At 34.3% G+C, this 25,620-nt stretch overlaps 2 protein-coding genes and 1 long non-coding RNA gene across 7 annotated transcripts in view; 1 reads left to right on the forward strand and 2 right to left on the reverse strand.

Annotated features, from left to right (window-relative positions):
• Positions 1–3,218, reverse strand: part of LOC125098020 (uncharacterized) — a 247,899-nt gene extending 244,681 nt beyond the window's left edge. Inside the window, exon 1 of the long non-coding RNA XR_007126682.1 lies at positions 3,016–3,218. This is a non-coding gene — a long non-coding RNA (uncharacterized LOC125098020). The remainder of the gene's footprint in view (positions 1–3,015) is intronic.
• Positions 1–15,141, forward strand: part of IL7 (interleukin 7) — a 55,178-nt gene extending 40,037 nt beyond the window's left edge. Inside the window, exons 3-7 of one of the 4 annotated variants that reach the window (XR_007126681.1) lie at positions 2,217–2,297; positions 3,376–3,507; positions 5,640–6,030; positions 7,259–7,449; positions 14,636–15,141. Coding sequence is in view for 2 of the 4 variants with exons in the window: in XM_047726350.1 (XP_047582306.1) it covers positions 2,217–2,297; positions 3,376–3,507; positions 5,640–5,759 (333 nt within the window). In the remaining 2 variants the exon portion in view is untranslated. Of the gene's footprint in view, positions 1–2,216; positions 2,298–3,375; positions 3,508–5,639; positions 6,477–7,258; positions 7,995–14,635 lie in introns of those variants that run through there. The other 3 variants (XR_007126680.1, XM_047726350.1, XM_047726352.1) reach the window with 3 other exon arrangements.
• Positions 15,142–19,388: 4,247 nt separating this feature from the next.
• The window catches only part of ZC2HC1A (zinc finger C2HC-type containing 1A), a 55,928-nt gene continuing 49,696 nt past the window's right edge, over positions 19,389–25,620 (reverse strand). For both annotated transcript variants that reach the window (XM_047724608.1, XM_047724609.1), the window contains one exon: positions 19,389–21,213. In XM_047724608.1, the coding sequence (XP_047580564.1) occupies positions 21,048–21,213 (166 nt within the window). In that variant the 3' untranslated portion in view covers positions 19,389–21,047. The remainder of the gene's footprint in view (positions 21,214–25,620) is intronic.

The raw sequence follows: 25,620 nt of genomic DNA on the forward strand, positions 1-25,620 counted from the left end.
ACACTGAAGCCAATAATTGTTACCTCTATAGGAGTCAATCTTTTAGTGTATAATAAATCTTTATATACTGTAGCAAACAGTGTGTGTGTGTGTGTGTGTGTGTGTGTGTGTATACTGTAACAAACAGTATATATTTAGCAAACAAATCAACTGGCATAATATTATCTTTCTTATGTTGTACATACATATAACAACATATGACTACATATAAATGAGTCGTTTTTAAACTCATTGGAACAAGGGCTTAACCAAGTGGTTTTTCATATATTCGTGTGCCATGCAATTTGTTAAAATGATCCAAGAAATGAGTGCTAATTCTGTGATGTATTTTTGTATAATATTTTTGGTAAATTGGAAAATATGCACATTTGTCTATTTTCTTTTTTTCCTAATGTTTCATATTTTTATTTAAATTTCAGCTAGCATACAGTGTAATATTAGTTGCAGTTGTGGAATTTAGTGATTCATCACTTAATAAAACATCCAGTGCTTATCACAAGTGTATGATGCCTTAATGCCCATCACCCATTTACCCCATCCCCTGCCCACCTCCCTCCATCAACCCTCAATTTGTTCTCTAAAGTTAAGAGTCTCTCTTATTTTTTTTAAATAATGGCACGGCAAAAATGAAATGCTCCATGTTTTATCAGAGAGAAATGTATATATGATTTATTGGGGGTTTTTTGAAGTTAAATGGAAATCCATAGGAAGATAATTTAATAGGAAACTGTTAATTCCTCACTACCTCTTCAGGAGTGTGTATAATAGCAACATGAAGTTAGTTATAGGAAAATATATCCATTTGCACCTAAGATATTTGCAGTATGACTGGGGAGGTTGGTACTAACAAATATTTTGTTTACAAAGCATACTTTTACAAAGGTAAGAAGTGATGGAAAAGTGTCCAAGGGATGATGCAATATCTGCCCTTATATCAAATGGCACAAGAAACTGGAACTGTGCTTTCTTAGTCTCTTTTACTCCTCAGGCTTGGCAGGGACCATGCACATTGACTGATAGTAAGTGTTGAGTGGTTAAATGAATGTTCACACACTCATTCCTACAGTAAAGCAGATAGTAAATACAATTAAAGTCAGGATAAACCCAGAGACCATTCATACTTTTCACTGGTGACCAGAGTAATGCACACTTTTCTGAAAGGGAGGTGAAGACTAGAACCCCATGATTAAAGCTGCCATTACTCCACTTACCCTGTTTCTTTGGTGACAACATACAGGCTGTGATTGCTTAAAGTCCTTCTGGAAGCTCTGATAGCATAGAATTGCTAGTTTGCTTGACAAAACCAGTCTAATCCTGTGTATAAGAGAATCTGAATCCTTAGGAAATTCTTCCTAATACCTCAACTAAATTCCTGATTTGGGTAATCTCCAGATTCTACTACTACATTCCTTAGAAATGAAAAATTAACATGGATTGTCTGCCTTCCTACTCCTACATAACAATACACACACAGTCAATCCCATTTGTTTCTTAGCAAAGTTCTATCTCAAGCATCCCAGACAAATTGGGTTATTAAAAATGCTGCAAAATAAATTTCAGCTTCACTCTCTCTGTCAAGAGGTTTTCTCTTATTCTTATGTAAATTCTTTTTGTTGCTGTTTTGTAGTGGCAGGAAATTGGACTGGAAAACCTCTTAAATGCATCTCAACTTTGTGATTTCAGATTTTATTGTGTTTGTCTACATAGTATACCTCTAAAATAGGTTTTCTGGGACACCTGGGTGGCTCAGTTGGTTAAGCAGCTACCTTCGGCTCAGGTCATGATCCCAGCGTCCTGGGATCGAGTCCCACATCGGGCTCCTTGCTTGGCGGGGAGCCTGCTTCTCCCTCTGACTCTGCCTGCCATTCTGTCTGCCTGTGCTTGCTCTCTCTCCCTCTCTCTCTGACAAAAAAAAAAAAAAAAAAAATCTTAAAATAGGTTTTCTATTTCCCCAATGAATCAGAATCTTACAGTGATTTCTGGGATTAAATTAGGGAGTCTGGGGAAGCTCTAAATATGTGAGGGTTTGTGTCTATACTGGTTTATTCTTTAACTGTAGAAAACTATTCTTTATGCCTAGTCAGCTGAGCCATGCTGAAGTTATTTTCCTTAAAGTGCACATATTAAGAGCAAGTATTACAACGTTGTTTTAAAAATTGCTACATATTAGAAAAGTCCCCAATTTAACCATACTATTATATAATTACTCTTTACAGGACACCATGATAAAAAATCGTACCAATTGCCCGAACAATGAACCTAAAGTTTTAAAAAAACATGCATGTGATGATAATAAGGTAATAATAATTTTTTGGGATTTATATGTCATTCAAACTTGATTTTATAGAAGCTTATATTATTTGTTAAGTGTTAGATAATTATATTGATTATATTAATAACATAATCTTTTCATTCTAACCAGATAATTCTCACTGACCTATTAAATTATACCATGGTCTTCTTTTATACTTTGATTTTACAAAAAATCCTATGTTTTCTCAGTAAATATTTTTTTCTATTTTAGCATTTCAGTTTTCACTTTGGAAAATGCTAGAACTGCTGAATTCAAAGATACACTTCCTTTATTTGTGACATTTTTGTGCAGGAAAATCCTTGTTAGAGTGACTGCTTGCACACACACACAAACATAAGTCATGGGAATAATTTACTTTTAGGCCTTTGAAATTTCTTCCTTCAATATTTGCTTATCTTCAAACAACTACTGCTTCTGGTTGGTGTAATACTACAATTTACAAACCGTACAACGGAAGTTTGTATTAGTTCCTTCTATAGAAACTAGTATGATATTCAGTCTTTTTTAAACTCACAGTAGCTGAGTTAACCCCATAGTATCACATTACATATTCATAAATTCTTTTTATTCTAATTTCTTACTTTAAATATTTGAAAGGCTTGTTTGAGGTGGGAATGGACCTTTTTTCTTTTTTTTCTAATTGCCAGCTTTTCATCCATAGCTCAACAGGTACAAAACTAAGAAGAAGAGAAACCACATACCTTCCATTATTGTCGTCTCCTGAAGCCCTCTCCTTTGGTTGACTCACTTAAAATAGAATAATGCTGTTATAGGTTCATCCATAAGTGATAAGATCATAAATTTATATTATAAAGAAAGGAGGCTTCAAAAAGTCAAATAATCATTAAGCCAAATTCTAGGCACTCCAGATTGTCACTTAGGAGCTGAACAGTTTTAGTCTAGTTACTTGTCAGTCATATGATTAACTGGAATAGAAATCTGGGGCAGAGGTGGGGCAATATTTGGCAATACCTCTCTGGCTTTAGGCTCCTTATAAAAGCTTATCACTTTTTAATATTTTGTTTGAACCACAACCCTTCTGATTTCTTTTTCTGTAATAGGAAGGTATATTTTTATATCGTGCTGCTCACAAGTTGAAGCAGTTTGTGAAAGTGAATGACAGTGAGGATTTCAATCTCCACTTATTAAGAGTTTCACAGGGCACATTACAATTGTTGAACTGTACCCCCAAGGTAAGTTGTTTACTTTGAACAAAAATATCAACTAGTCCTGTGATAGGATACTAGAATTCTCTGGTGATCATATCTGGTATCATAGAATTCTAACTGCTTATCATCACTTAAAGTTGAAATATATTTACTTAACTCTAGAATAGGAAAGCACCTATTCTTTGCTAAGGCAAATAGTTTACAGAAGCGGAGTGAAAATAAGGAAGTGCATACATCATTGCTATAATAATGTTGGGTCGAGGTTAATGTCATAACTTGGGTGGGAATGGTGAATTTTTACCTCTAAAACTCATTAATAATTTTAGTCCATATATGTACACATTTATAAGAACTCATAGCCAATAAAACAGATAATCAAAAGCATTTAACAAATATCTTTATATGTTAAAACTTCACATGTGAAAATATATATATATAAATATATATATGTCCAATTTTTTTATTTTTTTGCTTCAATAATTTTGTAAGTATAGGGCTAATTTTCCCTAGTCTTCTAGTGGTTATGAAATATAAGCAATAAAACAAAACTTGGAAGACACAATCTTGATACTAGGCCACAGTTTCTTTATCTGCAAAATGGAGAAAAATATAATATCTACATTACAGGATGGTGACAGAGTTAATTAATTGGCATAATTCATGTAAAGTGTTTAGTACTAGAAAGGTTTCAATAAATGATATATTATTATTACCACTACCCCCCTCTTCAGAAATTTTTACCAATGGCCACAAAAGCCAAAAGGTTTCTTATGATTTCTTAAAAAGAAATTTTTAACATTTTCATGACATAAAAGGGTTCCTGTGTGTTCTTATTTTTTAATACCTATAGCTGTCCACAGGCGGTAAGATGGTAAGATTATCCTTGAGCCTTATTGACAGCGATGAAAATAAAGATGATAGAATGTGAATCACTTCATTTATCATTACATTATCTACTTGATGCAAGCCAGTCTCCTCTTGGTGTCCTGGATTCGCCAAGTTTATTTCCAATTTTGCCCCCTTACTTATGTTAGTCTTCTATATGAAATTTCTATTGTTCTCTTTTCTATAAATCTATAAGGGATGAATCTCTAAATTTTACACCTGAAACCAATTTTACCATACATGTTAACTAACTTGAATTTAAATAAAAACTTGGAATAAAAAAATTTAAAAATAAACATCCTAAATTGTTAAAAAGAAAAAGGAAAAAGAAAACTAACCTGTCTTGTTTTTTCCTTTTTCCTGATATTCTACTTCTAAATGAAATTATTCTCAAATAGATTAGATGAATTTGACAGCATTTTAAAATTTAGCCATGAAAATAAAATAAAACAAAATAAAATTTAGCAGACATTAATGAAAGGAGCAATAGACAATTAATATTCAATATTATCAAAGTGACTTTGTTTTTGAGGAAGGAATAAAGCTACCTTCCCAGGGTAAAGTCCAACCCACTAAAAACTTGGTGAGAATAATTGTATAATTTTCTTTCTTCATCAGCTTTTTATTCAACTTAATTCCTTTATGTTTCCCTTTGAATTTTTTTTTCTTTTCTATGGTTCATTTTGAAAATAATCATTATATTGCTAATAAAAGGAGATGGGATGTACCCCTTAGAAATTGGATTCCTTTAAGCTACAGTTTTTAATGCCACTGCTTAATTTTTGTTTTTTTTTAGAGTTTTATTTATTTATTTGAGAGAGAGAGAGACAGTGTGTGGGGGTAGGAGGTGGAGGAGAGAATCCTAAGCAGGCACCACATGCAGTGCCTAGGCCCCATGCAGGGCTCCATCTCACATCCCTCAGATCATGACCTGAGCCAAAATCAGGAGTCAGAAACTTAACCAACTGAGCCACCCAGGTGACCCTTAAAGCCACTTTTAAAATAAAAGAGGCTAGGGAAAATATCAGAGCACCATTTTTTTAAATAAAGCAACAAAATGAGAACATCAATAGGTAATGGGCAAAAGACAGGAGCAAACCACTTGTATAGGAGCACATAAACTAGAAAACAAGTGTATGAAGAAAGTAGCCATCCTGGTTAGTTAGCAAACCTTCAGCATAACCTAACATGATGTTAACTAAAGTTTGAACACTTGAAAATGTGTATTTTTTCAATGTAAGTTTAAAATTTGTTTTAATATATTTTTCTAGGAAGACAATAAATCTGTAAAGGAACAGAGAAAACAGAAGAGCTTGTGTTCCCTAGGGATACTACTACAAAAGATAAAAACTTGTTGGAATAAAATTTTGAGGGGCTCTAAAGAACATTGAAAAATATGGAGTGGCAATAAAAAGACATATGAACTTCACTTGTATCCTTCAAGAATATATCTGCTCATATGGGGGGTAGAGTACCCTAGAAGTTACAGAATGCATCCTGGTAAAAGTGGATTAGAGCAATTGAGAAATTCATACTGTAGTACTAGAAGATGGATATAAACAGTGCAAACCAAATGCTGCAATCGACAAACCTTCATATGTTTTTGGACATATATCAATCAGTATTAATTCTGTGATTTTTTTGCAAGACAATCCAAGTAAGGTATTGAAGGCAATAATACTTTTTAAAACTGTTTTAAAATTTCAGAAGAAGACATGTAAAACCTGTGAAGTATATAAAGGTTGCAGGAATTAAAAATTAACATTGCTTTATTATCCAAATAATTTTATGCACCAGCATGCTACAAGGAGAGTGGAAATTGTTGTCTTCTGTGCTGGACATGTTTCAGAGTTAACAAATGTGGGTAATGCCAAAGAGAGTAAGGGTTAAAGAAGCAGTATGAAGGAGTCCAAGATACTTCAGTGAGATTAAGACATGTAATTAAACTTGAATGCATAAGACAGTGCCTTCATTAATGGTATAGCAAATGTTTTAAGATGACCATAAAGAATGATTTCACAAAATAGAAAGTCACCTGTTCTAAGGATGCCAAACCATAATACTGAGTTACTTTTGTCATTTATGTGTAATAAAGTTTTTCTAAATGAGTTTGCAATTTGGGAAGCATATTTTTAACAGAATAATATATGTTGACCTTTTAATTAATGGAATGTATATTTAATTTTGACACTATATCTGTATTATATAAAAATATTTTCATACAGTATTACAAGCAAATTGCTGGCTTTGGATGACATTTCTCCTTTGATAATAAATGACCTATGTAATAACACTGTCAGATTCACTTCATGAATTTTGAAGAATTTTTAAGACAATATTTTTAATACTGTACTACTACTTGAGCTCTGTCATTGAATATGTGACTTTAAACCTTATTACTCAGAATGTACATGAGACCAAAACTATATAAGAACAGGAACATTACTTTCTATGTTAAATTTTAATCTTTTAAAAGAGACTTTTGTATATACCAGATCCAGTTTAGAAGGTCTGTCAACGGTCCTCACTTGCTTATAAAGGGAAATGAAAACCCTAGTGGAGACAGGTCAGAGTTCTACCACAGTCACCAGTCAGCTCAACTCACATCCTTCCTGCTCTTGAACACCTTCTTCAGCCCCTAATTAAGTGCTGACTGGCTTGATTTGAGCTTCAAGTGATGCTCAGGTCTTGCCCTCACTGTGTGGTGGTAAAGACCATCCTCTCAGTTTGTGTGGACATCTCACTCTCCCTAACCCCTATGCCCTTCACCCTCACAGGTGCAGACAGCTGTGTAGAATTGTATAGAAAGTTGTATGGAGTTCACGGGTTGCTCCGTTCACAAGGCTTTGAATCAAGTATGTTTTCTGTTTGGTTTTCATATTAACTCCAGAAAGGGAGCTGACGAATATTTTTAGGAGCGGACGATTCCTCACCAAACCCTATCTTCAGAGGGACTTTTCCAAGTAACTGTGCTTCCTTCTACCATAAAACATGGTCAGCTGTGTGATACACCACCCTGATGAACTGGCATTGTTGGTAAACCATTAGCTATAGAAATGAGGGAACTTCACATTTCTAAAGGTAAACTCTTAAAACTGTCCTTGAAAGTGTTTCCTTAAAGGCAGTCTAAAACATCCCCAACAAGTGTTGAAAAAAACATTCTGAGATTATGGTAAAATAAGGAACAATATTTTAAAATGCTTGCTGAAGGTTATCAAAATTGTCTTCCTTGATTTTCATTGGTTTATGATCGATCTGAATTTTAGAGAAAATTTACACTCAAAACAGCATTCAGCATACATGGTTGTGTCAAATACTTGGGGGAAAAAATACCCATGCATTCGTGTTTGTATTTGCCTTCTTTGTTTCGTACCCACTAGGCAAGGTAAGTAGAGACAGGCAGGCTAATTAATAACAAACTTGGGTATTCTAGTTTTATTATTTCTACTCCCCAATTAAAGACTTGTTTTATTTCAGTGAATTTTTCTTTCAAATATGTATGTGGAGGCTTTAAATCAGCATTTTCTAAAGTTTGTTCCAAGAAACCCTAATCCTCAACAATGCTACAAAAAAATAAGACAATGAGACGAAGAGGATGAAGAAAAAAGTGGAGGAACGAGAAGAAATGAACAAAGGAAAAAGAAAAAGAGGGAGGATTCTATGTTCTCAGGTCAGATAAATTTCTTTTGGAGAGTCACAGTTTATACAAGTATATTATTAAAGGCTGTGTAAGCTCATACAGTTTTTTTTTTAAGTTTTAACACTAACATAAAATTTTCAAAATTTGACTAGAGAATGTTAGTTTTATGTAAAAACCATTACCTAAATGTACTTCAGGGAATTTTGAATTATACAAAGGGACTCAGTTAAAGGTCTTTTAAAATAGGCTTTCAAGGAATCTGTTGAAGGAAATACTCCTTTCAGGATTAAGATAGTTCTATTAAAACTAGAAAAGTTTCTTTGCCTTACCTCATACTTCCATTGACAGCCAGCTTACAAAGGATATTTCATCAAATCTACTGAAAATACTTCTCCAGAAACTCTAAGTCAGATAATCTTTATGGTACTCTCTCCATGCAATCTTCATGTCTTTAGTTATTATGTTCTTACTGCTTAGAAAGTTCTTCCAAATTCTTTCCAGATCCTGCTCAAACTTCAAGGGCATCTCAGTTTCTTTCTCCTCAATTGCTGTGGCTTCCATGATAATTCTGGATAATGTTACTGTTTCTTCCTTTAGTTGCCTAGCACTTAATTGTCTGTATATGCATTATTATCTGATCAGATTCATCTTAATACTTTATCTTAAATATAACTATTATTTACATAATTCTATTTATGTTTTCTCCTGAAAGAGTGTATGATCTTTTGTGTTCCCTCCAGCTCTTAATGGGAAAAGCCAGACATATCATGGTTAATAAGTAAAAACAAATTGCATTAAACCAGCGTATTAATATCAAAAATTACATTAGAATAATAATAGACTAGAATAATAGAATAATAGAATCTGTAGAAGTATAACAGGACAAGAGAAATAAAATAGGTAGGTACATTGATAATCAATTCCAACAGTTTTTAAAATCTCAGTTTTTTTTTTTTAATTTTTTTTAAAGATTTTATTTATTTATTTGACAGAGATCACAAGTAGGCAGAGGCAGGCAGAGAGAGAGGCTGAGCAGAGAGCCCAATGTGGGGCTTGATCCCAGGACCCTGGGACCATGACCCGAGCCGAAGGCAGAGGCTTTAACCCACTGAGCCACCCAGGCGCCCCTAAAATCTCAGTATTAAAATATATGTATGCACCTAGATTCATGAATTATTTAGTATTTGAGAAAGATGCAAAATAGTTACTTTGGTTTGGGAATACCCTGGGATTTACTTTCACGTGCTTATTTTACATCCTCTCCATACAAAATGGTAAGAAAGAAGTGCATTCTTTCTGTGTAGGACAAACTTTCCAAGTGAGGGAGGTTAGATACACTTTAGGACCTTATTCTCAAAGTGAATCAGTTTTTGTTTTTTTTTTTTTTTTTTTTGACAGAGAGATCACAAGCAGGCAAAGAGGCAGGCAGAGAGAGAGGAGGTAGCAGGCTCCCCAAGAGAGCAGAGAGCCCGATGCGGGGCTCGATCCCAGGACTCCGAGATCATGACCTGAGCCGAAGGCAGCGGCTTAACCCACTGAGCCACCCAGGCGCCCCGTGAATCAGTTTTTTTAAGTGGAGCTTGAACTCACAACCCTGAGCTCAAGACCTGAGCCAAGATGAAGAGTTAGATACCCAATCAACTGAGCCACCCAGGTGCCCCATCAAAGTGAATCAATTTTCTATCTATATCTTACATGATGAAAATTAAGACAAGTGGCAACATTTACAATTCAGGATTTACTGCTCTTGCTTGCTGATTTCTTTTCCTTAAGACCTAGTCTAAGGCTTTCTTCCTTTCTGAAGCCTTCCCACACTTACCAGGTGGAGTTGAGGATTCCTTCATTTGTGCCTTCATTGCTAATCTCTGCAAATAACTCAATAACCTACCAGGTGCTACCATGTGAGAGATGGATGTGTTTGCCAATTTCTACCTTTGAAGCTTATCACAATTTTTTTAGAGATTTATTTATTACTTACATATTTGAAATAATTTCAGATATATGGAAGACCTGCAAAGATAGTACAGAGTGGTCTTGTATACTCTTTACAAGTTTCCGCTAAGGCTGACATCTTACATAACCATGGTACATTTATCCAAACCAAGAAATTAGTATTCCTTGTTGTGGGGGTGGGGGGGTTGTTCATTGTGGAATGTGGTCTGTACCCACTAAATGCCAGTACCATCCTCCCCCAAGTAGTGATAATCAAAAATGTCTGCAGACATTGCCGAAGTGTCTCAGGAAAAAAGTTGAAACCAATGTTCTAGAAGTTTCATAATTTTACATTTTGCAGTTTAGGTCCATGACTCATTTAGGGTTATTTTTTAATATAAGGTGTGTATCACAGTTGCTTTTTTTTTTTTTTTTTTTTTGCATATGGACATTCAGTTCTTCTAGTACCATTTGTTAAAAAGACTCTATGCAGTTGGCCTTTGAACAACATGGCCTACTGTTGACAGAAGGCCTTACCAGTAACAGTTGATTTACATATATTTTGTATGTTATATGTATTATATCCTGTAATCTTTTTTAATTTTTTAATATAGCTCTTCATATACCCTGTAATCTTCTAATAAAGTGAGAGAAAAGAAAATGTTAAGAAAATCATAAGGGAAATACCTTTATAATATTTATAAAAAAATAATCCATGTAAAAGTGGACACACGCAATTCAAACCTGTGGTGTTCAAGGGTCAACTGTACTTTGTCAATTGAATTGTCTTTGCCCCTTTGTAATTCAATTTGTCATATTTGTCTGAACCTAAGGATGCTCTGTTCTGTTCCAATGATCAGTATCTACCTTTTCTCCAAATACCACACTGACTTGATTACTATAGGTTTATATCTAGGAATTGGGTAGAATAAATCTTCAGAATTTTTTCCAGAATTGTTTTGGCTATTGTAGTTCTTTTGCTTTTCCATATACATTTTAGATTCAGCCTGTAATACCACAAAAATCTTGCTGAAATTTTGATTCATTTTGCATTGAGCCTATAGATTAAATTGCAGAGAACTGATATCTTCACCATGTTTATTCTTTGCATTAATAACACTATATTTTCTATTTAAATATTTTGAGTTCTTTCATCAGTGTTTGAATTTTCAGCATACATAAATTTTGTTAGCTTTATGTATAACTATTTACGTGTGTGTGTGTGTGTGTGTGTGTATGCATGCCCACATGCTACTGTAAATGGTATTTAAAGCTCAAATTCTGCTATTCATCACTGGTAGATAGGAAAGATTTATTTTTGTATATTTTCCTTGTATCCTAAGATCTTCTTAAACCTGAACTTATCAGTTCTAGTTATATATATATATACATACACATATATCTCAAGGAATATATATTTTCTACATAGACAGTCATTGTCATCTGCAAGAGAGGTCATGTCTTTCCCTGAATGCAGAACTTAAACTCTCGTTTTTTTAAGTTCTTAATTTACTTTCAGTATAGCCCCACCAGCAGAGATTTTGTCAAGCATTACTTTCTAATGTTTGTATTGTGAAAGTAACAGGCATAATGAATTAGCCTTTTAAAACTATCCAACGCTTCATCTTCACTAAATTTTGGCTACATATTTCCCAGGGCTTTATCTCTCCACTGCCATTGAGAATAGTTGCTCTAAATTAATACTAATAGTTATTGACACATTTCTACATAAAACACTTTCACTTCAATTTTCAGATTTGCTCATTTGAAGTTATTAGAAATATAAACAAATACTTGTTTTCTAAATATGTCAATCATTCTCTGTGATGTCCATACTTCATGTAAGGAGTTCTCCAACATCCAAGATTTCTTCTAAGTGGCTCTGTTCTTTGGCATGTGAACTCATACCTCTATCCCAGCTAATGAGAAGGGAGTAAAGGGAATCAGCCCTAAGAACAACTAATTGATAGACTGACTAATGAATGATCTGTGATGTAGGTCATGTAGCCTGAAAAGATGAAGTAATTCAGGTGCTCTGTGTCAGAAACTTGAACCACAATTCTAAATGAATTTGGCCAAAATGGGTATGAGTAAGAGAAAGTTGTGAGGTTTAATTCAGCTGGATACTGACAAGTTGAATGAATGGGAGAGCAAAAAAGATACATAGCAGTGAGTGAAGAAGATAGACAACAGAGAATATACAAATGAGCTCTGAGAAGAATACAGGCTGGCAGATAGACCAATTAATTATTGGAGCTGCCTCAGCACCTAATGACCTTCCATTTTTAATTCACATGCATCTTATATTAAACCCTCTTTCTCAATGTAACTTAGAATATCTGTCCCTTACTTTTGAAGGTTCTAGTAAGATTATTCTACAATGATGAATAAGGAAATAAGAATGAAAGACAAGTTTATGAATATTAGGTACTAAATTTAGAAAGTAGAATTAATCACTAACTTCTGCCTCCCTAAATGAGACAGAGTAATTGTCAATAAAAAAAAATTAGGGTTTTACTTCTAATGAGTGGAAGATTAGGGAATGGGATGGCAGTCTGGAGAAATGGGGATACCTTTCCTTTTGTTATACTCAGGTGGAGCTGAAAAGTCTCGGTTTCAATCTAAATTATACATAATCAAATATCAATCTACACTGTAGCATGTGACACTTTTCTGAGCGCTGTGTTTAGAGTACTTAATTTGATCAATATACACAGACACTTTGGGGTGAAATGACAACAGCTATTTCCTCTTGCCTTTTATTTCACACTAATTTAGAGGCCAAAGAACATACACAGATTGTATGTTGAAGCCAGATCATGTCATCCCCTGATTCCTATCTGACTGAGTAAAATCATTTCAGTGGCCTCCAAAGCATATACAGTCTGGCTGCTGCGTTACCTGACTTAATTTTCTAATCTCTTCCTTGCTAAAACCATTCTAGAGGTACTCGGCTCCCACCTCAGAGCCTTTGCCCTTTTCACCCTCTGCATAAAATACCCTTTACTTTCTTTTCCACCCATATGCTTCAACCATACTGAATACTCTTTTTAGCAGAAAACACCAAACATTAGGGGGAACAATCCAATAAGCAATGCAATACATAACAGAGATGAACATTCATGCCTCATTCCTCTTTCAGGTCTGTGCTCAAATACCACTTTCTTGATGAAATCATCCCTGAAGTACCGTATTTAAAATTGCAACCCTCTTCCACTCTCCTACTGTCTCTAACCACCTCTTCCCCACTTTATTTTACTCCATAGCACTTGTCACATTCTAATAATAAATGTTTACTAATTTATCTAGTATGTTTTCGTATTCCTCCACTAGAATGTGTACTTCAAAGGGATGCAGATTTTCAACTGCTTCATTCACTGCATGTAGAACAGTGCCCGGCACGTCATAGGAATTAAATTTGATGAACATGTAACATACACATATATCCAAAATTATTACTACTACTAAATATTGTTGCCCTTTTACTGATAGCCTATTAAGTGTCAAACATTGCAGAGATTTTAGGCACATTTCTGATAATCTTCAAAGTAGCCCTGCCCAATAGGTGTAATTATGATTATAGCATATTTCTTAAAATTTGGTTTGTGCCATGAGAGACTCTTGACTCCAGGAAACAAACTGAGGGTTGTGGAAAGGGAGGTGAGTGGGTGGATGGGGCAACTGGGGGATGGGTATTAAGGAGGGCACGTGATGTGATGAGCACTGGGTGTTATAGCAACTAATGAATTGTTGAACACTACATCAAAAACTAATGATATACTATATGTTGGCTAACTGAATTTAAATAAAAAAATAAATAAAAAGGTTTCTATCTTCCTGAAAAAAAAATTCAGTTTGTGATTATTTGCTACCATAACTGGGATAAGGAAAGGTATCTTGATTCAATATGTTGAAGATTCCCTCCTGTAGAATATGATTGTAAGCATTTTTCCCATTACCATGGCCATTATAAAAGGGAAGCATGAGGTCAGCTCAAATTTTATCACTGGAGAATTTTTAAGTATAAATAACAAATCTCAGTCCAGTTAGTTTAAGCAAAAAAAAATCTATCAAAAGTTGTTGGGTAATTCACAGAATCTCTAGGAGAGCCAGATAATCAATGCTGGTGGCTCTGTAGCCAGAAACAAGACCCAATTTAGACTGACTGTCTGCTCCAGAGGAGGAAAGTCAGACCAAGTGCTACCATAGGGCACAAAGCACACCTGGACTCTGCCACTGTCACCTTTGAAGCTCGTGCCTCTCCAGCAAACTTCACCAACCCTCTCAACCCCCCACTCTCCCCCGCCAACAACAGATGCTGCTGCTTCTACAGCTGCTTCTCACTTTGCTTGTTGTAGAATCCAAGTCTGTTCAGTCGTCAGGTGACAGGACTACTCCCCAGCTGCAAGAAAGGATGGAAAACTAAACTCTGGTTATGATCTTCTTGAGGCAGTGGGATTCCAAATCAAAAACTCACCACACACACAGGAGAATTTCTAAAAGATGCTAACCACAAATGTTTAACAAATGCCCATTCCAGACAGTAACAAAATTTAGATTTAAAATAGATCAAAATTTCTCACTACTAGGTAGGGCTTGGGACAGGTTTTAATTCCTAGTATTGTTTGATGTTTTCTACTTAAACTATAGTAAAGTATTTAAGGCCATGAATAACTGCCCCTCCTCTTCATACAGGTTTTCTGGTAATGGCATCAGTGAGATAGAACCGTTCTATGGATACAAGAAGGAGAACAACGCCAGTGTTGACCAAGGGAAGACCATTTGAACATAGTGCCTCACTGAGGATAAAGAGCTGGTCTAGCGTACATGCTGCTTGTTTAAATGGAGTTTTGATTTTATCTGTAGTAAGACATACTAAAAAACAAGCCTATTGTTTTAAATTTTCAAATTAATAGTTAATCGGATAGTATGTTTCCAAAGAGAATCACCCTTGAGGAATTAAGGTTTAAAATAAAAAATTTCAAAGGTTTCTGAGGAATATATTTCGAGACTTTATCTGTGCCATTCTTTACATATGTATTAGACTAGTTGTCTTAGTGATAAAACAGAACCTTGTTATACCATTAAAAATTATTTAAAAGCACTTTAGTTATTAACTTACTAAATGTTTTTGTGATTTCAATTGGCCTTTTATGTGCCTGGGTGGCTCAGTGGGTTGGGCCTCTGCCTTCGGCTCAGGTCATGATCTCAGGGTCCTGGGATCTAGCCCCTCATCAGGCTCTCTGCTTAGCAGGGAGTCTGCTTCCTCCTCTCTCTGTCTGCCTCTCTGCCTACTTGTAATTTCTCTCTCAGTCAAATAAATAAATAAAAACTTTTAAAATAAGCAGTTTAGTTATTAACTTACTAAATGAAATTTTGTATTTCAATTGGCCTTTTATTATTATTTTTTATTTACGTATGGTGACACACAATATTACATTAGTTTTAGGTGTACAACATAGTGATTCAACTTCTCTATCCATTATGTTATATTCACCGCAAGTGTAGCTACCGTCTGTTACCATGCAACACAACATCACTGACTATATTCCATATGCTGTACCTTAGATTCCCATGACTTACTCATTTCCTAACTGGAGGCCTAAATCTCCCACGCCCCTTCCCCCATTTTGCCCATTCCCCCACTCCCCTCCCCTCTGGCAACGATCAGTGTGTTTATAGGTTGGCCAAATAGTTTCATTTTTATCACAACAAATAACAGTCCTATTAAATATGGTCTGCATAAGTATTTTTCTGTACTTCAGATTACTTTCTCAAGAAACAGTATGTACCTTGGAAACAAAATTACTAAGTTATGAGGCATGACTATTTTAAAGGCTTTTAAAATAAAATTAGTCAACTTTTCAAAAAGTATTATCAATTTTTATTTCCACCATTAGTGGATAAGGGCATTCATACTGGTGCACTATGACAGTTTTCAGTTTTAATATAATTTAAGATTGTTGATTTGATGAATGAAAATCAGCATTTCATTGTTAAGCATATGCACCACTACTCAGAACTACTGGCAATCTCCAACCTTATCCGTACAAATTCAAAATAGGAAACAAGTATTTGAGCAGAGAGAAAAAGGACAAGGAGAGTGGAGAGTTATATGAAGTGAGATGAACAGGTGGAATTAGTAATTTTTACTCAGCATCATTTTTCCTCAATGCTCAGGACAGTCCCAAGTAGTTCACACTTTACATTCCAATGGACCCCATTGCACACACACCCTTTCTACTACCCTTGCCTTTTCCCCAGCAAAGGTGCAGAAAGCGCAGCTCTCACTCCCATTCTCCCAGGCTTTCTCCTAAGCACTGGGACAGGGAAGAAAAGAAAAAAAGCAGCTGTATAACATGTGATAAGAAGATCTACCTTCAACATTTCAGCGGTATTTTGTTGGTACTTTATAATAAAATTTCATGAAAACGAATCCTCCTTTTTGTCCTAAATTGTAATTGTCTGTGTATATATCAGCTTCTCCAAATAAGTTACATCAACATTACTGCAAGGACTTAATCACATCTTATTTATTGCTCTCTATCCCTAGCATATCAGAGAATGAAGAACATGTATATTCTTTTAAATATTGTAAGTATAAAGTTTTAAAGTGTCCAGTAAGTATAAGTTAAAGTTTTAGTTTTGTGTATCTCATGTTAGTTGGTCTAACAATTTACTTATTTAAATAGATGTCACTCTCAATCTTTTCATTTGCAACAACATGCATGAAGTACAATGATCAGCGAAATAAGTCAGTCAGAGAAAGACTAGTACCACAGGATTTCACTTCTGTGGGGAATTTAAGAAATTAAACAAATGAACAAAGGGGAAAAAAGAAAGAGAGAGAGACAAATCAAGAAACAGACTCTTAACTATAAAGAACTGACGGTTTTTAGAGGGAAGGTGTGGGGGATGGGGGATGGATGAAACAAGTGACAGGGATTAAGGAGTGCGCTTGTGATGAGCACTGGGTGATGTATATAAGTATTGAATCCCTCCCTATATGGTACACCTGAAACTAATATAACATTGTATGTTAACTAAATGGAATTAAAATAAAATAACAAAAAATAGTAAGTAGATGTCACTCTCCTATATTAGATATCATTAAGTTGGGTTAAATGATTGAAAAACAATTATCTTAAAAGGAAATGTGCAACTAAGATGAAATAGAGTAATAGTACAAGGAGTATCTGGTAATATTTGAGTAATATGTTTGAGATGCACAAATTTGCTAACAAAATAGTATGAGGGGAAATACTAAACATTTCTATTAATTACTACCACCCTGGTACCCAAAATGAGCTAAGGTTTTTTGTTTTTTGTTTTTTAAGATCTTTGTTATTTACTTGACACAGAGAGAGAGACAGCAAGAGACGGAACACAAGCAGGAGGAGTGGGAGAGGGAGAAATGGGCTTCCGGATGAGCAGGGAGCCCGATGCGGGGCTCAATCCCAGGACCCTGGTATCATGACCTGAGCCAAAAGCAGACGTCTAACGACTGAGCCACCCAGGAACCCCTAGACTAAGATTCTTAAAAATCAGCATATAAGGGGCGCCTGGGTAGCTATGTGGGTTAAAGCCTCTGCCTTCAGCTCAGGTCATGATCTCAGGATACTGGGATCAAGCCCCACTTGGGCTCTCTGCTCCGCAGGGAGCCTGCTTCCCCTCTCTCTCTGCCTGCCTCTCTGCCTACTTGTGATCTCTCTCTCTCTGTTCAAATAAATCAATAAAATCTTTTTTTAAAAAATCAACATATGAATTACTAAAATCACAACAAAATAAAAACTGTCTTTTATAAATCTCTGTAACGCCATGATATCTATCTCATACCTATATGAGATAGATATCATGAGAGGCCTTTAAAATAAGAATTGGAAGTTGGCAATATTAAATTATCTAAAAGCACCCTCTAGTGGCAAAAAGCAGTTCACATATAAACCAGGCAATATTATCTATGAGTATTCTGACAGTAGTAATCTCAAAAATTTCTAAATGAAAGTGTGGCTATCATTAAATCAGTTTTAATGATTTTTCCACTGCTCTATTCAATAATATAGTCAGTTGGAAAAGTTAACCTATCTTAGTACTAAAAATACATCCAGTATATAAAATACATATATACCTGCAATGCAAATAAAGACAAGATTTCTTTGTAATTATGTACCTCTTCTATTATTTTTCATTCCCTGAGCTTCTATTCATGGTAAAAGTATTCGCCTCTAGCCCAGGGAAGATTGAATACAAACCAAATGTGTCTAATTTGATTGTATTTTTACTAGAGACAACTACTGTTTAAAATTTTAAATATGATCATCTAAATCACTAAGTATTGATCACAAACCAGTACTGTTTGCCATTAAACTGTATATTACCTAACTTGAAATATCCACAATGTTTCCTATCAACCTTGACTTCACTAATGTTTTTAACTGCTATATTTTACTAGAATAAAGAAAATTTTTCTGTCTTAGAAATCTTGTAATGAAACATTATTTGTAATACTTAGATGCCATAAAACACTTCAATTCTACAAAATAATAGCAATTTCTTCAAAAGCTGATGGCACAAAAAACCTGCCAATGAAAAGCTACTATCTCATTAAAAAAATCTGTATTTTGACTTGGAATATTTTCTTCATATTTCAGTGTACTCTACCTATGTCTGGTTAAAAGCTATGATGTCAATAAAGACCAATTGAAAATTTTTTTTTTTGCTTTCTGTCTTTATTGAATTGGTTCAAAAATTAAGACAGTATTTGTAATAAAAAACAGAGTGGACAAGAGACAACAGCAACCATAATAATCTTATTTTTCAAGCTAATGACTTTCAGAATAATATATAAGCAATTTTTACATTTTTAATTTAAGCTTACAATCATTTTTTTAATTCTACCACACTGCAAATACTTGTGAAAATAAATAAAAAAGTAAATGATGCATAGATCTAGGAAAATTTCTTATAAACTGAACTACTGCACAACAAATCAATGTGAGAATAATATATGTAAGTAATTCAAAAATGCATTTAAATACACTGTCACAACATGTTTCATAATTCATAAGTGTACTTCACCTACTTACTGTTTATAATAATCTCTGGGTTCTAGAATTGGATGATTTTTTACCAACTCATTTTCCATGTAGTACATTATAACATTTACTGGCTACTGCAAAATTCTGTGAGAAACAAACATGTGCCACTTTGAGCTCATTTACCTACTCCTTCCTAGGGTAAAAATTATATGGTCTTAAAAAAAAAAAAAAAACAAAAACAAACTTGGAAAACGAAAAATAGTGCTCAGTTCCAGGGAAAACAAAGTTGAAAGTTCTTTGTATGATTTATAACAGGACAGAATAACATATATCATTGAAATGAAAATCTAATTTATGTACATTATTCTCCTAAATTAAAGTTTAATCTAGCTAATGGACTCTTTTTTTTAGACCAATGACTGAATAAAGACAATCAGGTTAAAAAAGTTAATGAAAAGTCAGGAAAGAAACTATAAGGTAAATAAAATGACAATTCCTATTACCTCAAAGTTTACATCCCTTGCCTGAAGGGAAAACAACAACAACAACAACCACCAAAACCAAAAACACTAATGAATACAATTATAAAGTATAAGCATAAATAAATTTCAGAGAAAATTAAAAGCCACAAATTTCTACATTAACCCTTACACAGTTGATCATAATCATAAACGAGAAATTAGAAATGGCCTATAGAAGATTTGCTTACACAAAGCTGTTTTCTTTCCATTCAACAGAAATTACTAAGGAATTATTGAACCTGGGCTGCACAGGCAATCAAAGAATCTACTACTAAATACTGTCATACTGAAAGTGTGACAATTAAAAGCTGTATTTTAGCCAAAGTTAAAGTATAATTAAGTTTTTGTGAATGTTTAATTACATAAGTCAGCTGTGCATTAAAGCAGTGCATTTTCAGTGTTTTGTTTTTTTTTACAGTGATGTGAATGGTATTTCAATATTAAACACTAAACAGAAAATATAAGTAGGAAAAATTAGACCCTAACCAACTCATCACTACATCTATACTTCAAGGGAAATTAAAAAATAATACTTTTTACCTGCATGCCCTGCAGTAATGATTAATTATCCAAATTATTTATTAGGGTCAGGTGGTTTGCTTTGAAATCCATTAAAATAATTTCTTCTAAATTCAGACACAGAAATGAACATGTAGAATTTTGCAAGGAATCTTGTGCCTCTTACATTAAATAATTATTTTCAAACTTTGCAAAAATAAGGAAGTAGTAAACTAAAATTCCCCAGACATGAGGTAATGAAAAAGAAAAAAGTGAAACATGGAGACACAATTAGAAATAGAAAGAATATACATTCAACTAACACACAGAGGTAAAAAAAAGTCATGAAGTTATAACTAGAATAAAATACATTTATCTTTTTTAGTCTTGTGTCTCTGAAAAGGAAACTGCATAATTACATTTTAAAGAATAAATAAAGATCTCTAAATTATATAATTAATGATATACTGAGTAAAGGACAACATAGACCTGTAGAGGTTGAATTCCTCTCTTTTTTAAATATTTATAAAATTAACCGTAAAACAGCTCTATAGGAAAATGACCTTACATAACTAACTGCAACTGAAAATACTCTCTTGCAAAACTCCAAGCATCCAATCTTATACTACATGAAAATAGGCACCAATAATAAAAATGTTTGTTCTGACTTTTCCTCAAAGTAACGATCATCCTAAAGCTTGAAGGGCTGAGCACTAGCATTTGATTTTGTGAAGGTATGCTTAATGTGCTTCAACAACTGTAACAGAAAAGTAATACCTAAGTTAATGATTCCACTTGAAATTATTCTCTGACAGATGAGTGACTATTTTCTTGAATGGCACAGTTTGGGGTATCAGGTATTTATTATATACAGTATAGGTACACATTCATATATATACACACACATTTCACAGCCAAAGGATTATGCTCCAAAAATTGCTGAAAAAAGTATTTTGAATAATTTTAGCATAAAATCACTAAAGGAAGTGCTCTAGCTGTCCAAGCAGCAACAGTCATAAAATTCTGGACTTAGCTTTTTTTGGGCTCTATTCACAGAACCATTCTTCGAATGCCACATTCACAGCAAAACTTTGCCCATTCTACAGGGTATTTAGTCCCACACTCATGGCAGAATTTTGGTAAGTGTCCTGTTGAATTTCCTTCCATGACTTTAATGTTTCCGCCATTAAGCGAAGATACATAGTCTCCATCTGGCCTGAAAGAGTACAGGAAGAAAAGTGGAAACACAAGTTCCTGTCAGTAGTTTTCATAACCCTTAGAAAACAGTACTTAACACTAAGTATAAGTAAAAGCTTGCTTAGTTTTAATATTTTTCTAGTTCAAATTTTAAACCCCCTTTTAGTTAATAATGAAATACTAAATATTTTCTTTGGCATTATATTTGTCCCTGTTTATGAGAATTTTTCATGAGCAAATACCACCACACTTTCCATCTGTTCAATGTATTAGGCATATACTACAATGGGAATAGAATGGAAATTTATACTGTCCCTTCTGTAAAACTATCGCTAAAAAGAAAACTGGAACCTTGCCCTGAGGAAAGACGGACATCTTTCCTCCAAATACATACTTTAATAAATATGTATATATTATCACATCTATTATAAAACAATATATATATATATATATATATAAAACTTCTCCCAAGGTGTCATGTTATTTTCACTGTATCCATGGAGTCTTTTCACTTGAATTCTCATCATTACTCAGGTTGAATCTTGTTAGGTCCTTTGGTCTAATTTAGTTATACACACTCAAATTCTTCATCCTTCATCCCCTGTACTGCAATCCTCATGGCTCTGGACACTCACTGCCACTCTAAACTGTGTCCCCTTTTGCTTTATTGTTTTCCACCTGACATGCAATATATGTCATTTTTGTTACATCTTGTCTTCTCCATAAGACTGTGAGTTCCCCAAGTGCAGGGAACTTTATTTGTTTTGTTACTGCTCTAAGTCTAGGATCAAGAGAAGTACCTGACATAAACTCATCTCTCAGTAAATACTTTTATTGAATAAATGAATGAATGAGTAATATATGAAGAAGATAAATAAAGTAAAATATTTGGTCCTTTTAAAATGATAAAGTAAACTTTTAAGATTGATCAACAAAAAAGGAATAAACAATACTCAGAATGAAAGAAGGATAGAACTACAGATATAGATAGCAGAGATATAAAATTATAAGAACAATTCTATGCTAGTAATTTGAAACTTAGATGAAGTGAAAAATTTCGTAGAAAAATATCTTATGAAAACTGATTTCAAACCAACTATAATACTAAATAGAATCATTAAATTGACTGAATCAGTAATTAACATACTACTCATCAGTTAATCAGTAATTAACATACCTCCTCATCAGTGAGCATGTGCAGGCGTGTGTGCACACACGCACGCTCGCACACACACACACACACACACACACACTGTGGACTCATAATAATTTTATATGGTAAGTTCTAGGGGCACCTGAGTGGTTCAGTCTGTTAAATGTCTGCCTTCAGCTCAGGTCATGATCCCAGGACCCTGGAATACAGCCCTGTTCAGCAGGGAGTCTGCTTCTCCCTCACCTTCTGCCCCTCTCCCCCACTCATGCCTTCTCTCTCTCTCACACTTTATTAAATAAATAAAATATTAAGAAAAAATCATGGTAAGTTTTCTACTAAGCTTTTCCAGCAGAGGGGGGTTGAAAAACAACATTCCGCAATTTCTTTTCGAAGGTCAGTAAAATCTTTATATTCTGACTAAGAGAATATAAAATTATAATCAACAACTATTAACTTGGAAATACATGTAAATCTCCAAGAATTTTAGCAAGCACAATCTACAAACATATGCAATTCAAGACACTTCAGATTTATTCCAGAAAATAATACTGATTTAACATTAGGAAGTCTATTAATATAATTTATCACATAAACAGAATCAGGGATTTAAAAATACTGATTTTACATATATATATACATATATATATGATATTCAATAACATTCACCACCTATTTTTTATTTAAAAAAAACACTTAGAAAATCAGGAACAGAAAGGAATGTCACTGATAAAATGTAGATTATAGAATCCTATATCTGTCTTCATGTTCAATGGTGACATTTAAGAAGCATTTTCTTTAAAAAGCAGAAATGTCACAAGAATATCAGTTATAATCATTTCTATTTTAATATATAGTACAACATAAAAAGAACTCTTTTTCTGTTTCTTTGGACATATCTAACATGGGGATAACTTCCTAGCTTTCTTTAATGAAAACCTTTCAAAAGGTGGAATGCCAGCTGTGTTTCTAGGTAACAGTATTTACATGCAATCCACAGAAATTAGACATCCCTCAAGACAACCTGAAAGCTATGTCTACAGGGCTGTTACAAGAGAAACTGGTTCCCTTTGGGGACACAGAATTTCTAACTAAACTGATCCTACACACATCTGTTAAGATCTTGTTCTCTCATACCTAAGCTGTCACTTGGATGGCCAAAGAAAACCAGCTCCAGGACTGGGGCAAGGGCTCCCAGGAAAGAGTAACACCAGACACTGCCTACTGTCACTTCCTATTTCCTATAAATAATCCTAATGTCATATATTACCATGTGATTACCTCTAGCCGAGCCTAAGACAACCTCTTAATGGACATTTTAAGAGCCCTGTTTAGAGGAAGGGGCATGAGGAGATGGGAAGGGAAAGCTGAGTTTCTAAATCTCCACTTTGTGCAAGTCTAAGAAATCACCGTCCTCTCTCCCAAAATGACACTAAACAAGAATTTAAGTAGGGAAGATCAGCCAAAATCTCACAGTAAGTGCAATGTCAGAGTTAATTTACCAAGCTGACCTCTGGTTTCCTTTATTTACTTACCTGCGGAAGTTTCCCTTACTTTTCTGAGAGCTAAGCTACACATTTAGAAGGATATTTGCCCCATTTTGTGTAGCATTTCTAGGTGTTTTTGGTGGAAGGACCATCCAGAAAATGTAGCCTAACACACTTCCAGAAAAAGAAATCTGTGAAATTTCTTCATCTGTTGTGGTTATAATTATTCTATCTGGGTAGTGTAGTAAGTCAAGTGAACAAGGTTCAGGGCTTACTATCACATATTAACCATTTAAAAAGAAAGAAATAAAAGAAAACAAAAAAGAATTCAAACTCATTTTTTTTTAAATGACATTTTGCACTTTATTAATTTTTTTTTCAGCATAACAGTATTCATTATTTTTGCACCACACCCAGTGCTCCATGCAATCCGTGCCCTCTACAATACCCACCACCTGGTGCCCCCAACCTCCCACCCCCCACCCCTTCAAAATTCTCAGATCGTTTTTCAGAGTCCATAGTCTCTCATGGTTCACCTCCCCTTCCAATTTCCCTCAACTCCCTTCTCCTCTCCATCTCCCCTTGTCCTCCATGCTATTTGTTATGCACCACAAATAAGTGAAACCATATGATAATTGACTCTCTCTGCTTGACTTATTTCACTCAGCATAATCTCTTCCAGTCCGGTCCATGTTGCTACAAAACTTGGGTATTCATCCTTTCTTTTTTCGTTTCTTTTTTTTTTTTTTACAGCTTTATAAACATATATTTTTATCCCCAGGGGTACAGGTCTGCGATTCGCCAGGTTTACACACTTCACAGCACTCACCATAGCACATACCCTCCCCCAAGATGGGATTGGGAGGGAGACAAACCATAAGTGACTCTTAATCTCACAAAACAAACTGAGGGTTGATGGGGGGAGGGGGTTGGGAGAGGGGGGTGGGGTTAGAATTCAAACTCATTTTTAATGGGATTTTTGCCCCTGCCTGTTGTCACTTCATTTGTCTAACTCTTTAGAAAGATAAGATGAATTTTTTATTTAAGCACATGTATTTATTAAGTTTCCCATTTTATGAGAGAATGTTAATCCTACATTCAGCATGGATTCAAAACACAAGGCTCCAGATATACAACAACATAGCAAGCCAGCTTCAGGACCCCAAGAAACATTAAGTTCACTTCTTTAATATTTAAAATGTATCAAAACCTTAGGTGAAACAAACAGTATTTATGAAAGAATCTATCTGCAAAGGTAGCATTTCACCTATTCCTTTATGGTTCTCATCCCTTGTTATGCATAATCAGCACTCTTAAAATTTTAAAAATCCAAACCAAAGAAATCAAAACCTCTCTGGGAAGGACGTGGACATGTTCATTTTTAGAAAGTTCCACAGGTGCTTCTTTCTGAAGGGCAACAACCAAGACTGACAGCTAAAACCCTGAATATTTAAAAATCTATCCCTGGATTAAATCCGAATAATGGATAGCTGTATATGCTTTATACTTATAACAAAAGCAGACAACATATATAGTTACATATAACACATATATATCACAACAAATTTTGGTGAATCATAGGATATCATGTTATAGGCCCATATTGAGGGCATCTTAAAAAAACATCTTATGAAATGCATTGTCACACTTATAAGTAGAGATTTTAATTAAGAAATTATCCATTGAATGGGGAAGGTGAATTGGAGGAAGGTGGTCAAAAGGTATAAACTTCCAGTTAGGAGATAAACCAGGTACAAGGGATGTAATATACAACATAATGACTATCGCT

The sequence above is a fragment of the Lutra lutra genome, chromosome 4 (genome assembly GCF_902655055.1).
Source record: "Lutra lutra chromosome 4, mLutLut1.2, whole genome shotgun sequence".
In the NCBI taxonomy this organism is placed as follows: domain Eukaryota; kingdom Metazoa; phylum Chordata; class Mammalia; order Carnivora; family Mustelidae; genus Lutra; species Lutra lutra.